This window comes from Sinocyclocheilus rhinocerous, unplaced genomic scaffold (genome assembly GCF_001515625.1).
Source record: "Sinocyclocheilus rhinocerous isolate Xijiao unplaced genomic scaffold, SAMN03320098_v1.1 scaffold1016, whole genome shotgun sequence".
In the NCBI taxonomy this organism is placed as follows: domain Eukaryota; kingdom Metazoa; phylum Chordata; class Actinopteri; order Cypriniformes; family Cyprinidae; genus Sinocyclocheilus; species Sinocyclocheilus rhinocerous.
The window spans coordinates 149626-166001 of NW_015646359.1; the positions used below are offsets into that span (position 1 = coordinate 149626).

Genomic DNA, 16376 nt, shown 5'->3' on the forward strand with positions numbered 1-16376 from the left:
TCGAGAGCCAAACACACTCTGTTCAAACACTAAATTCTCTCAAGAATCAGGCAAGAACAGAAACCGCCGCGAATGCATCGCATTAAGCTTCTTCAACTCCCTCGATAGGTGAACGCGCTCGTGCAAACGCTGACAAAAACTCGAGTACAGACCTCTGCTCTAGTAGTTCCGCGAATGCAAACAGTAAGCGCATCATTATCCCTCGTGAGTCAAACGCATGTGCTTCTGTACACAAGGCTTAAAGACAAAGAAGAGGATGACGTTTTTCGCAGGTGCTCTTTTATACCCGCATTCGCTTTATTCTTTACGTCATAGGCTGCCGCCTGCCAATGTCAAGTTCATTGTCGTTTTTTCATTCATGCTTCAGACACCGGTCACGCTGAAGGCGTTCCCCTAGCGCCCTCTAGAGGACGCAGCGTGGAGTTCCCTTTCGAAAGGGAACCACTGGCATGCCCAGTAGGCATATTGCGTAATAATGTAGTATTAATCCCAAATACGGCTTAGCACTTTAATGGCTGATTAAACAATTTCTTGGTATAGAAATAAATAGAGCACTGATAGTCTGGGTATACCGCTGCCTTCTTGTCTTCTTTTCTTAGTGTCCTCAAAGATATTAGTGTCCTTTTAATTGTTTCTCTCATCATTGTGATGAGGTGTCAGGTGGCATCTTTGAATGAATGGGGTGTGAGGTTACAGGGTATGTACTTCAGGATTCAAGAATTGTGAAGTACATCCTATACATTTGTTTTGATAGAGGGAAACAAGATGCATTTCTAGTTTCAACATTTCTTATTCTTCAGACATTCTGCTTTAAATACAATAAGTATTGGCTGTAAACAATGTGACCAACTTCTGACCACTGAAAATGCATTTTCAATATTCAACAATATTCAGTAATATTCAACAATCTGGACATGGAGCCTAATTGAGATCCCCATGTCTCTGGGACTGAATGATAAAGGGCCTTGAAAATGAAGATTCCAAAAGAAGAGTTTATCAAGAACTAGAATCTAAAATCATATCGCGATATCTTTAATACTTCTTGAGTTATAGGTACGCAAACTTTGGAAAAAATTATATTTATGGCACTCAGACAGGTATGTTCAATGCAGTTGTTTTGACAGAAGGAAATTAAATGCATCTCTAGTTTCAACATTATTTGTCCTTCAGACATTCCTTTTTAAAAGAAAAGAAGTATCATATTTATGCAAAGTGACCCATATTTGTTTTTTGACCACTGAAAATTTACAATTTAACAATTTACTCCTGGAGCCATGGTGAAATTCAAATATCTCTAGAATCGAATCATATAGGACCTAAAAAATGAGGATGCCAGAAGGAACGTTTGAATGTTTTTTAAGACCCAAAATCTATAAGGGCATTAAAATATATTTAAAGGGGTCATGAACTGTCTTTTTTTAATTATTATTTTATACTGTTGTCTGAGGTCCACTTATGACGTTAGCGTGGTTTTTACATTAAAAAACATCAAAATCAATAAGTTATAGGCTATTTTCTACCCTGGTTTTGAGGCCGGCTCAAAAAACGCTCGGTTATTATGGGCGTGCCGCATTGGATAACAATTGGAAGTAAACGCCCACTGCTATGATTGGAAAACAGTTTTGCATAGTAAACTAACTACAAACTAACTTCATAGTTGGAGCCTTCTGTGACTTTGGTTAGACACATAATCAGGACATATCAAGCGATCTCTAACAAAGCAATAGTGATACATAGTACAAATATTTTTACTCACATAAGTGTGCTGCGCCATTCCTGTCAGAACCAATATAGACAGCACAGCATTGCTTTTTAAAGCTGCAGTCCGTAACTTTTTTGTTTAAAAATTATCAAAAATCTAAAAATCCAAAATTTAACGTCTGTAAACATAAAGAAGTGGTCCTGGCTAGAATGCTATATCGCATGTGAGGATGCTGCAGGTGATGGATTGTTTATAGCCTTTTCTCACAGCAGCTGGAATAAATGATGGATTGAATTTGAAAACACTGTATGACAATAATAATAATTGGCACGGTTTGATGTGATATGAGCTAACCGATCTTTAGATTTAATCACCATTGATAGCGCAATTTATTGTAATGCTTTTTTCCTCAGTTGATCAGAACAAAAGTGGAAACTTGTATTTGGGTCATACTTTCAAGATGTAGAATCTGTGAATACAAAGTGCAGTATATCCACACCGGTGCGGTGACTGACAGCCACACATTAGATCCATCCACGCTGGAGCCGTGCCGGTGCACAACCCACGCAAGAAAGATAATTTCGCAAATAGCTGCAATTGCAGAAATGGGAGGATAAAACATGCTGAAATACTGCATGCATTGGTGTTGAATGGAAAAGAAGGCAGGAATATTTTGACTTTGATTTTGAAAAAAAAAAAAAGGGTTTACAGTAATGCACTTGCAATGGAAGTCTAAGGAGCAAAGCATTGCACTAGGATAAACATTCTAGTGCACACTGATTCGAAAGAATGAATGACTTTAAAACATGTTAACATATGAATAATGTTATCAAACTTGTATATGCAAAGTTATATCTAATCCTGTCATGCCCATGGAAATCCAACAAACCTGATAACTTTCATATGATACGCAGAAAAGGGCATTTACATTTACAGAAATATTCACACTCTATGTCAGAAATGCCTAACCAGATGTGCCTAGAAAAATAGCCACTAAAACCTTTTCAGAATAACACTTTTAAATTTTTTTACAGAAGAATTAATACAAGCATTTTTATATACAAGACATTTCTGCTTTAAAACCTCCCAGGATGTTTTGCTGCGGTCTTAAAGTGCATTATTGGAAACACTATTTTATTTTTACAATCTGAAGGACAAGTCTTTGACAAAAAATATTTTTTATTTGCCAATGATGCTGTCGATAGATCCTAATGCATTTTTTTAAATGAGTTAGTGACTGTAGTGACTGTGACTGTTACTGTAAATCAGTAAGAAATGTGCACTAGAATAAGTTTTGTTCTTCACCCAAAAGCTTTCAAACAGAATGTTCCAGCCCAGTGTTGCAGAAAGTTGCACACTATTTATGATACTGCAACAGAGCCCTTCACAAAAGAAAATGCTGTATATAATAACCCCTATAGTAAGCAAGAAAATGCAGCAAAAGTTGGCTGTATTCAATGATGGGAAGAGCTGCACATTTGAGGTAACGGTTGTCCCTTGAATTCCTCGCTAAATTCTTTGAATCATATTTTTTAGCTTTGAATTTCCTATTCCTCCAGTGTTGCTGGTAAAGTCTGATTCTCGAGGCAACGGTAGCCATGTTTCTGCAATTTTCAATATGAGTTTTAAGAGATGAAAGTTGTTCTTCAGCCCCTTGAGATATTCAGCACATTGATGATGAATGACTCCTTTTATTACAGCCATGTGCTCCCCTCTCATGGTTCCTTTACACGGCTCTGCCGCATGATCAATAGCTTTCATAGGACACAAAGCTTTAGGACCTCAGACAAGCTCTTTGTCTGTTACGTAGGCCGGCAGAAAGGGAAGGCCATCTCTAAGCAGAGGATGGCCCACTGGATTGTGGACTGAAGGAGGGAACGGAGATGTCACGTCCCGTCGTCACGGCTGCTGTACCACCGCTGAGCGGCTGGGTCACCGGCTCAGCTCCTCAGCGAAAACCTGGTATGCGTTGCACCGGCTGCCTTTTTATGCTCACGCTGTGATCAGCAGCAGCTGGATGCTAAAACTGCTCCAGAGTGTCCGTACTGTAGGCCCTGTCGAGCTCCTCCGTCCCCTCGGCAGCCAGACGTGGCGGAACATCCGGTGCCAGGCCCTCTCGCTGAATCCTTGAGAACCGGTATAGGGCTGGGTTCCATATGTAGAGACCTAAGCGGATCCTATATGTGTAAAGTCCACGGTATAGCCTCAGAGCCCGTGTTTCCCCGGCAGACTTCTGCCATTTACATACGTAACCGAGACGTTAATTCATTAGTTAATATAAACTGCCAATGAAAAGTTCTTCTGAAGCATTTAAGTTAATTTCAACATTTAATAATGTTATTAAAATCAAAAGTTGTAACTGTACTGTTTAATGACCCAAGCTAACAGCTGTAAGAATAATAACTTTTGTAACAAATGTAGCTGTTGTTTATTGTTAATGTTAATGCATTAACTAAGGTTAACTAATGAGATCTTGTTCTTTACAATTCTTTTACACTTTAATCTGTTTGAAACAGTTGTTTGCTTTATAATTTCCGTGTATTCCTTTATTGTATTTAAATGTCCAGTTCAATTTGTTATATTAAAAAAACTTTTCCCAAGATCATAATAATATCATATACTGTGATAAAAGCTTCAGCAATTATCGCCACATGAAAATTTGCCTAATGCCTAATGCAGTATGCATACAAATTAAAAAGCATCACTCATATGTATGTATATATATATATATATATATATATACATACAACAGGGTTCCACTGTGTACAATGCATAGGCATGCATAATTCCATCTTATCAATAGCCAATAGCATTATTATCTTACTGTATAGACTCAACAGAAAATGGCCCAATCATAACTTACTGTGACTAGTAATTCTGGTTAGTAAATGTCTTTTTTCTAAAGATCGATGTTTTAACAAAGCATTTAATAAAATACCTGGTGTGCACGTACATGTATATGTTTATTTACCATTATTTTGATCTCAAAAGGTTATGTAAAAATAATCTATAGTTATGAAAACCCCAGCAATATAATTGTAATTTATAATTAAATATTAGCAATTTCATTTTGATCTAAACTTTTATTATTTATTTAATTAATTATTGTATTATCATTTTGTCTAAACAGTGGATAACAATACCGCCTTCCACACCCCCTCACCCCTACAAATTAATTTATTGTATGGAAAAAAAAGAAGGTTAATAATTTCCATTTTTGAGTGAACTGTCCCTTTAAGAAACAAAATCTTAAATTAGGGGTCTATTCCAATGAAAACAACTATTTTGTTTAGTATTTAATCAGAGTGTCTTTCATTGGCCATTGAAAGATGCAATATTTACTTGGTGATATAAAATAATTAAACTGAAATACAAACTTTGTTGTTTTCTGAAGGTTTGGTGGTTGAGTTTGGTTTGACTCCACAATTCCATCTTGTCGAATGTATTCATTATGTTACACAAATCTCCATGCAACCTAACACTTTGTGCCCTCATATGTATGCTTGTGCACATCCCCGGTGGTTTATTAATGCAATAGCCTTGATGTGAAGCATGCTTGCCACCCACCCCCGCAGAGCCTCTTGGGCTAGCATGTCCAGTCCTCTGCTCTCCTCACACAGCCTTGGCTGCTCAGTTAGTAAACACTTTCTTGCTTCTGAGCTTCTGTCCATGAACCTAAGGCTGGGCCTTCATTGTGTGGACGTTTTTCATCCAGCTGGGCCCATGTATTGTTCAGCATCTTTGCAGACTCTGTAGACAACAATCTTGCGGATGAGTTTCAGTGATTTTGTGAACATGTTTTGTACTGAAGAGCAGCTGTTCAGATTTTTTTGAGTTGTTCTTTTGTCTTCAAGGTCACTTATGCAGTGTCATTGACTGTATGCTGTGCAAAGTGGGTTGTGAGCACCATATTCATGGAACCTTATTTGGGAAATATCTCAGTGAAAGTTGCAATGAAACAGAAGTAGTGACATACCTTTTCTTACGTATACTGACAGCATCAGTTTTGGAGGCAGATGAAGGCAGTTGAATGCAAACTTGAAGCAATGAGGCCTAACTGATTGAAGAGGTCCTGCATATGTCACCAGAGAGTCTGTTTCACTCCAGTTATGGCATTTTCATTTAAAATAAAAATTTCATTAAAAAAATTAATTCAGTAAAAATGATTAATTCATTAATTAATTCATTCATTATTTTTTGGTACATGACTCATTAGCAACAAGATCTGTAAAATGCATTTGGAAAATAGGGTCACCCCAAACCCCCCCAGCCCCTCCCCCTCGCAATGGATTTCCATTGAATAAGAAAGAAAGAAAGAAAGAAAGAAAGAAAGAAAAATATTTTTTTTGAGTGAACTGTCCCTTTAAGAAATTAAATCTCATATTATCGGTCTATTCCAATGAAGATAATTATTTTTCACTGGCCAATAAGAGATGCTACATTCACTTGGTGATGCAAAACTATTCAATTGAAATCTTTACAAACTTCATATTTTCTGAAGGAACAGAAAACAGAAGGAAAAAGAAAAATTAGAAATTATACAATAAACAGCCTCTTTTTTGGTCTTTAGCTGCTGTTTTGCCGTATCTATACTGTGCTAGGTAGCTAAAATAAGGCGTGATCGTAGATTAACTTTCTAAAGCTGTCACCTCTTACCCTAAAGAATGATAGTTATAAGTACTTTGATTTTATTTCCAAAGCTACTGTAATAGCATTACTTCTTGAATATGAAATTATGTCAGCAAATTCTGTTTTTCCAACCATCAGTCAAGAACAAAGTGGGGACAGCAAGAGCGCTTTGTGGGTAATAATTGGTTTGCCTCTGAATCTCTCAAAAAACAAAGCCCGTTCATTGCAGCTGAATGTGATTAAAACAGCTCTCCGAGGACTTCCTGCGGTGGGGATATAAAGAGATCTCCTGACTCAATTCTGGTGGCAAATTGCGTTCTGGGTGTTCCTTCTCTCAGCGGCCCTCCTTGTTCCTTTTATGCCCAATGCAAAGCTCCACCATTAACTGTTTCGGAGTGCAGTCGGAGCATTTAATGTCAAACATAATTGCAAGAAACTTCATGAAATAGTCTGAGGTCTGTTAATATTAGGCAGTTTTGGCATCAGCAATTTGTGTTTGTCAAGGGAAAAAGTAATTGTAATAGATTGTCATTCTTTTGGGTCGTTTGGGTGCTTGAGATTTGTTAAGGTCACCTTTGTTCTGTTCTGAAATAAATGGTTGTAAATAATCCCCCCTACTTGCATATAATTAATAATGAGCAAGACTTAAATGGCCACCCATTGCCCGTTAACAGATTTTCTAATGCGTACTGCACAGAAATAGCTAGAGTTAGATTGGCATTTCCAATCTGAAATGCTTCAAGGAATAGCGATGTGCCAGTCTTTCAGGAAACTATGAGTTGTATTTGTGAAATGCCAGGATGACAATGAGTTACTGGATTTACTGGATTCAAATCTTTGCAAGATATGTATTTGGGACACTAGTAAGAAGTAAAATAGACAGTCACGTTCAGTCTGTGTATAATCTGTACATATACTGTGACTTTTGGACAGACATACATTTTAATTAAATTTCAGTTTCAGTTTATTTGACACTACACTACTATTCAAAAGTTTGATTTTCAGTGTCTTCAGTGTCACATGATCCTTCAGAAATCATAAATAGTCCTTCATTCATAAATGCATGTGTAAAACACGTGTGCTGCTTATTTTTGTGAAATAATAAAATGTTCATGATGCATTGCATTTCATGATCATTGCTGAATAAAATTATTTAACTTCTTAATTAATGAAAAAAAAAAAATCAGAATAAAACAAATTATATTGGCCCTAAACTTTTGAACAACGGATGCATATAAGTCTCATATTATCTAAAGAATATTTGAAATATAAACATTTTGTAACATTATATATGTATTTATACCATCACTTTTACCATCACAGTTTAATGTGTCCTTGCAGAATAAAAAATAATGTATTTTTGTTACTTTATTTTTTTTGATAGTAATAGTAAAACAGTGTTGCTACCTCAGCTTGACAGACTTCGTTGTAATAATGACCTTTAATGCAGTTGAATGCATTTGAGGCAAAAACATATTATTATTATTATTATTATTATTAGGAAGTGTTGTGGTGAGAATTATGACTGATCTAAATGTAACCCTTTCTATGAACTAAGATTATGTGCAATAATGCTACAACCTAGTGTGATTGGGCAGTAATTCACAAAGGAAAATATCTGCATACAGCAGTGCTTCCTAATGTACTGTAATCTACTGTGACAACAACTAATTGCGTATTCCAAGAGGTTGCCAGTTTGTTTTACCAAAGGGGTTTGTGTGTTAGTGGTTTGACATTGAGAAATGTCTTATTGGTTACTTTGAGACTAAATGCCTGCATTGTAAGTGTAATTCAGTTTGCTTTGAACTCTTCAGTGTCTCCGTAATCGAGATGGCATTCATTGTATCAAACTATATGCAGTGTATTGGATAAAGCAAGCCACCCCATGTCCTGTATTCATTATCGGAACAATGCAGTTTGCCGGAGAGCTATGTCAATGTTAATATCGCAGCTGATCTTTGTCTTCTCTTTGTGAAGGTACCCGATTTCAAAGGTACCTGTTCGTGAGGTCAAATCCACCTTTCACCAAACATGAAAAGAATAGGTGAGAAATGTAAGGTGCACCTGCAAGCTTGGTCTTGCTGAATGGTCTGTGAGGTTTCAGCCGTATCATGGCTTCACCAACCTTGCAGTCTTCCCTTCTGAGACCCTGCTGCTGGCTGTGATTTCTGGGATGCTCTGCAATCTCTACCAGCAAACTCCCCTCCCTGTGTGGCTGAATAATGAGACGCATCGTGAATGTGGATGGGTGGCTGAATGGCGGAGGGAGGGAGTGACAGAGGGCCGTGGATCATGATGCTAGTATGAAGAGGATATTAGTGGAAGTGGCACTAAGCGACGGCAAGATGGAACTGGAAATTTCATTAGCATTTATTTTATATAAATAGTGTGACTCTGCACATCTCTCATTTTAATAGGGCTGTGTTTTCTTCAGCAACCATTTCAGGCTCTATGGGAAATGTAATAAGGAGTTGCAAAGTGACTTGATGATATCGGCAAGTCAGTCAAACCCTCAAAAGTAGTGGTTCTCAGTGTTTTTGACTCAAAGGACCTCCGTTGTCCAAAACAATATTCAAAGGCTCTACGATATAAGCTATTTCTGGTATTTCTTCTGTAACTGTGACAAAGCTGCTTGTTTTCAAACTTTTTTAATTAATAGAAACTGGAGGTATTGATATATTAAATTAATTATCCACAATTCATTTTATGATTTCAGAAGTTTTAAGAACTGGATGTTCTTCAGATAAAACAAAACAACAGTTATTGGGAAGGGAAAAATAAATATAATTTTTGTGAACATTTTTAATAAATTAAATTATTTAATATTAAATTATTTATTTGTATTGCATTATATGGAATGATTTAAATTTGTTTTTATTTTGTAAATTTATTTAGAATTTTAATTTAGGTTAGAGTTAGATTATTTTAAAATATGAATAACAATTATAATATTAATTATTTAATCATTATTATTTTTTAGTCATCTTGAGGCCCCTGTGGAAGTTTGTTGAGGCCCCAAATCAGCATTTTAGAATGATTTCTGAAGAATCACATGATGAAGACTGGAGTAATGGCTGCTAAAAAAAAAAAAAAAAAATCAGCTTTACATCACTGGAATAAATTACATTTTAAAATATATAGTAAAATATAAAATTGTATTTTAAATTGAGGTAATATTTCATAATATTACTATTTTTGGTTCATTAATGCAGCATGTGTAAGATACTTTTTTGAAAAATATAAAAAAATCACACAGACCCCAAACTTTTGAACGGGAGTGTATTTCAAAGTATTATAGTATTGTTATACGATACAATCACTGTACCATGGTACTGCAGCACTACTTTTGTCAAGAGTAAATGCTATAATTAAATGCCTTTTTTTATCATCTGTTTGGTGAAGAAGGAAAAAAAAGTGAAAATCAAAACTTTTGTGCTATTCCAACATGCTGCTCATCTTATAGAATTACCACAATTTGCAAAACTTGGATTTACAGTACATTCATTTTCCATTATGAGCTCCACATGTTGTCGTATCTTTTGATTTATGGCCTATGATTTATTTGACCATTTGCTCCAAGTTTTCATGCCAGCAAAATCTCTGGAAGATACTGAGCTGCCAGTCGAAAAGACAGCAAACACAAAGCAAAGCAATCTTTTAGAAAGTTTTAACAGCTGTTATTTATTTATTTTTCTCTTGCATATTATTTCAGTTATCGGGACGATGCATCACATTTGTCACACTGATTCACTGTGAAGCAATAACATTTAAGATGACTGAAATTTAATCAGAAAGCTTCAACACGATTACGGATATCCATGAGGAGGCCCTCCTCCACACAGTATGCGCTTTCAGATACGCTCACATTTGTCATGCAAAACAATCTCTCTACTGCTGTCAAAGAAACTAATGGAAAACACTGGGATTTATTTAGCTTTATGTAGTCACAAATTTCCGCTCTTTTAGCCAAAGAAGGGCAACTGGATTTATTATTTATATTCCTATGTAATATATAAAAAATGCTCAGGTTCTTTCTTTCTTTCTTTCTTTCTTTCTTTCTTTCTTTCTTCTTCTTCTACTTCTTATTATTTTAATGTAAGTTGTACATGTGCAAAAATTTGCCACCATGTTGATGAGGTGTTCCTTGAGTCCGCAGTTTAAGTCTAGTGGAAGATTGTTTTTATCCTCCAGAAGGAAAATATTAATATTTGAAATTCTCTGAATGACTAATTAGGTGTTTGAAATTTTTGCATGTATCATTCAGTTTAGACAGTTTGTCTAGATTGTTTAGTGTCCATGGCGTGAAGATGATGGAGAGCGATTAATGTCGCTGCGAGTTGCTGGAGGATTGAACGGGACTTGTGAGTGAGGGCACGGGTACAGCCTCCAATGTGTTGCCAGATCCAGTTATTATAAGCGTCTTTGGACTTGTTTTTTTCACTTAATGTGACACTTTCGGAAATGATATCGATAGTGATATCTTATTTCCAAAACACAAGATTTGAACTTATTTCGGTTTTTGTTTGTTTTTCATAGCAATATCTGGCAACACTGCATCACTGACACTTAAACTGATAGTAATCAAAAAAGGCCCATAGACAGTGTGGGCAGTTTCTGCACTACTAGTGTCATCTAGCGGAATTACAAAAATAAAGCATGTTTTCAAACAACCTTTGCTAATGGCCCGTATGTGCATCACGCCTTCCCCAACAAAAACATCACAAACACAGCTCTTACAGGTCTATAAAAGTGAAGGCATGTCTCAACATGTAAAAGCAGACTGGTTTCAATAAAAGGTCCAACATATTAGGAATATTTTTAACTTGAAGTTTAGCTTACCTGTCGAGAAGAAACTTTACAAGTTTGTCATAACAATTGAAACCCAAACGTTCCATCAAATTCCTCCATCTTGTAAAAACACTGTCAGTGTTTAGCCTTGTTTTACCCCGATGTCTGTCTCTGAGTATTTTGGACGGAATCTGAATTTCTGTTTCCATACTGGTTAATAACGTTTGGTTCAATCTGCTACAATAGCCACGTCCCAGACTCTTGATATTGGCTGCACTGAGGTACCAAATGCAATGATTGGACGAACATTTTGCTAATGGATGTTTAACACAGACAAGGTCTCTGCACTGAATTTGAAGGTAGCTAAACCTAAAATATTAATAAGTATTTGTGAGCATTGTTATTGTTTTTTTTTACCCCCAGACCATAAAATGTGCAAAAAAAAATAATAATAATAAAAAAAATTGAATAAAAAAAGTAGCCCAAGCCAAAAAGAGACTGTAATATCATAGCAAACTGCTAGTGTGTGTGTTTGGATGAGTACCATGTCTGATTTCCTTCCAGACTCATTCATTGTGTTTGGAAAGCACAGTACAATACGATCAGCCAACCATGCAAGGTGTCTGATACACCTTTTCACACTCTTAGAAGGGAGCCTGGCACCAGAGAGACATATTTGGACCACAGGCTGATCTTGATAAAGGCGGAAGACATTTATGGTCATTTACAGATAGAAAACAAAAACATATTTTTATTCTTAATTATTGCAATTAGTTACACACTGAGAATGAGACTGATAAATTGAAGTGTCTGGCCACTTATCTCTGCTCGTCAAACTCGCATATGCTTATCACAACCAGTGTGACACTTTCTACCCATCTAAATGGTGCATGGAAACATGAGAGATACTCTCCATGATAACAGAAACTTTTGAGATTATAAATGTATGCCGCTTGTAGAGAAAAGCTGAAATCAATGAACGATATGCACAGACAGTATCAGTGTGGATGACTTCCACTGTAATAGATTTGCCAGCTTATGAATGGAGTGGTGTACAGTATGATAAAAATATGGTTGTGTTTATGCCAGTGTTATTTAGTATTATTTTTTATACTGTTATAGTATTTATTAATGTTTGAGTTAGTTTAAATTTTTTTATTTTTAGTTTTCATTTTATTTTTAGTTTGTTTTAGTCATTTTGTAATGTACTTTTGTCAGTATGATGAAAATATGGTCGTGTTTATATAATTGTTTTCAGATTATTTACTGTATTTACTATCATTGTATTAATATTTTGAGTTAGTTTTATCTTCGTATTTTTTGTTTTAATTTAAATTTTAGTGGAAGTTTTTGTAATTTCGTAATGTGCTTTTGTCATTTCTATTAGTTTTTTTGTAAATATTTATATTTAGCTTCAATCTATTTATTTGATGTTTTATTTTAAATTAAATGTTTATTAATTTATTAATATTTATTTATTTTAAGTAATTGTATTACTTTAAAGTATATTAGTAATTGAATAATAAACTTACAAATGTATTTCAGCTAACAGTTCAGATAACAACAATAAATTAGTTAACAACTTTTTTATTTCAGGCATTGTTGTAGTTTTAGTTTTTCATCTTGATGTTTATATTGTATTTTATTTCAGCTTTTAGTAAAAAAAAAAAAGGATTTTCAGTAGCATAAGTTTTAGCCAACAAATATAAACACTGTTTTATTTTGTACCTAATATTTTCCCGGCTAGTCTTACTGCTACTGTCAGACCAAAAAGTGGAGTGAACACTTAAATGACATTTTAAAAATGTATAAATGTACAAGTGTCATTCATTTTGAGGGGAAATATAGCACAAGCACACCTTTCATGCATAATAATTCACAAAATAAATAAATAAATGAATATATAAATAAATAAATACATAAATCAAATGTGGCCACTGTATTTTGGTGTCGATCCTTCAGCTAATATCCTTATTATAAAAAGCTAATATTATAATTTTTTTGTACCAGAAATCCTGAATGGAGGCCTGTATGTGGATCAGAACAAGTTCTTGTGCCATGCTGACACCATCCACTGGAATGACATCATCAAGAACCCGCGGTCTGAACTTCTGGTGGTTCCTTCCAACAACAGTGGCAACTCATGTGAGTACTTCATTGAGCAGCTTTGACAAATGTTAATTATACTGTTATAAACACCCAGAAGATGGAGCAAGTGGCTATTGTGTTTTTCTATTTTTTTGCATGTAGAACTGTAACAATAACAGTCAATGTTAAAGGGGTCATATGGCGTTGCTAAAAAAGAACATTATTTTGTGTATTTGGTGTAATGAAATGTGTTTATGCGGTTTAAGGTTAAAAAAAGTCACATCTGAATATTTGGTTTGAACTGTTCTGGAACAGGGTTGTAAATACAAGTTAACCACTGATTTCTAGTTGTGTCCTCTTTTGGAAGGCCAAACAAAGTAGTTTCGCTTTCACAACGAAACACACAGCGTCTCCACGGCATGGCGGCTGCGGCAACAATACTACAACGAGAATTAAAGTTACGCCTTCTTTCTTTGCGTGAACATTTGGGCGGTGTTATGCAAATCTTCCCACATCGTGACGTAGACATGTGGGGGTGTGTTTAAACGAGGTGTATTAGGAGGGCGTGGGCGATTCTTAACTTTTATAAAGAATATCTCTTTGGGTTTGAGACTTTAGTCTTTGCAACTTTAGGGATCTTATCTATTCACGGACAGCTTGTAACACTCCAAAGAGAAAGGAAAACTTGAAATCGCATCATATGACCCCTTTAATTTATTCTGTGAATGTTGAGTCAGGTCCTTCAAACTCAATTTAAAAACTATTACATCTGCAATAGGGAACTATTCTGTGCAGAAAAAGAAAAGAAAGAAACTGCCTGTCAGTAGTACAATTCTAAGGCTGAGTGAATACATTTTACTACCAGTATAGAATACGAGATGTGGTATAAATGTTACAAGCTAAGTCAAATACGAATTCAAGTTCACATCTAGTGTCTGAACTATTTCAAAATTATCTTTGTTGATACATTTGAATGGACAGCTTCAGTTATATTGTTTTTATATGGAGCAGAAAATGTCATGGCTGATTATTCCGGATTCTTTCCGCAGGCAGACGGTGTCACAGATCTTGTAATGGACGTTGCTGGGGTCACCAGGAAGACCAGTGCCAAAGCTGTGAGTTTTAATTTATCTATCTACATCTACAATATGCCAGAGCATTATTATTGTCTATTCAGTGACAATATAGCAGTTTTAAGAAGTGAAGTAGCCCTGGATATTTACTTTATCTCAGATGCTCTTCTTAAAATTCCTTAGGGGTAATATAATTAAAAGTATCATAAGAAGTATGAATGCATTATAAATATACAGTCCTCTGGAGCCACCAATGGCTTTTTGTGACAAACAGACTCAAATGTAAGTTGTTTTTTGGATAAACTGTCTTGAACGAACAGTTGACCACACTTAAAATTCCTCTGGGAATGATAGATCAAAGTATCATTATATTTGAGCATTAAGAAGCACTTTTGAATGCTAGTTATTGAGTCTGCTTATTTGACTGTTGTGTCCAGACAGAATTTCATATTTGATTGTCTGCATCCACAGTATGTACTTTCTGTCTCGTATGTAATCAGAGTTTCATCAGAAGTAAACAGACCTTTATTATTTTTTCCTTCTATTTCTTTGTTTCTCTGTGTGGTTCTGAAGTTATACATTTTCATTTCTGACATATTTTCTAATAAAAGGCAAAAGTCTACTGTCTGGTATTGTCAGTTTGAGCCTCTGGGCCGGTAGCTGTAATAATTAACTGGTAGGAGGGTTATCAGAGTATCTCTACTATCTGTAACCTGCTGGTGATACAGCTCATAGTGTGGGTGGTAATTAGAGCAAAATAGGTGAAAGAAAGAAGGACAGATACAGACAGTTATCATAATCTCTTCTTGAGCTTTGGGTGTCAGAGCAATGCACTTTAACTCCATAAGACATTTGAGACTGCTGTTGACGACATGAAGTATTTCAAGTCTTGGAGATTACTGACTGATGAGACAGAGTGACAAACTTGTTATTTGACAGTGTCTGTTTTGGTTTTGCACACTACCTCACTTAACTAATTTAACTGTAGCTGTCAACTCAAGTATTACATTATCTTCTAGATCTCTAGATATATGCTAAGAATATGATGTGCATGGCCAGTAAATCAGTAGCAGAGTAAATTGCAGATATTTGACTACTTTGAGATTATCAGCATCAGCCAAAATCATGGCTGCCATGCCAGATTGTGTCAATTCCAATGTCTACAAAGAATTGTATTTATTTATTTATTTTGCAATGGATAATGTACATTTGATGTTTTAAAATATTTTAGAGTGAATTTTCAGCAAATAACTGTTCATTTTTATTTTCAGGAATTTACAGTATTAGTCAACTATATTTAATTTTCATTTTTTTGTGTGAAATTTTAATTAAAATGAATCATTATTTTGTTCGTTTAATCAAGCAATTAAGTTTTAAAATATTTTTTTTATTTATATTAGTTTTGTATATATATATATATATATATATATATATATATAAATAATTTGAAGTAAATATTGTTCAGATTATGTTAATTTTTTATATTATTATCGGTCATTTGTAACTTCCCTCTAGATATCGGAATTGCCATTTTTAGAATGAAGACAAAAGACAATTTGACCCAAAATAGCACATATCTATTGGCACTTGGTTTAGAAAAAATTTGGCGAGAAAACTATTTTTGATTCTTTCTCTCTCCATCTATATTCGCAATCATACAGTGACAAAGACGGTGTGTGCAGAGCAGTGTGATGGACGCTGTTTTGGTCCGTACGTCAGTAACTGCTGCCACCGTGAATGTGCAGGAGGCTGTACCGGACCCAAAGACACGGACTGCTTCGTATGTCAGCTCTTCCTGTATGGTTTTAAAGTGTAATAAATGTAATGACAAATGCCTGCTCACTTTTAAAATAATTTGAAAGTGAATGTGTTATACACTGAAAGCTCTGCAGACGTTTCTCTTCATTATAGGCATGTATTATCGATCAACCACATACTTACATGACTGTTTTTTTATTCTCAGGCTTGTACCAACTTTAATGACAGCGGGGCCTGTGTGACACAATGTCCTCAGCCATTCTTCTACAATCCAACAACCTTCCAGCTTGAACACAATCCCAACGCCAAATACACCTATGGAGCTTTCTGTGTCAAGA

General features: G+C 35.2%; 1 protein-coding gene across 1 annotated transcript in view; it reads left to right on the plus strand.

Moving 5' to 3' along the window:
* LOC107707608 (receptor tyrosine-protein kinase erbB-4-like) overlaps window positions 1–16376 on the plus strand; it is a 229271-nt gene that overhangs the window by 135448 nt on the left and 77447 nt on the right. Inside the window, exons 4-6 of the mRNA XM_016511687.1 lie at window positions 13130–13264; window positions 14257–14322; window positions 15942–16060. Coding sequence (XP_016367173.1) covers window positions 13130–13264; window positions 14257–14322; window positions 15942–16060 — 320 coding nt within the window. The remainder of the gene's footprint in view (window positions 1–13129; window positions 13265–14256; window positions 14323–15941; window positions 16061–16376) is intronic.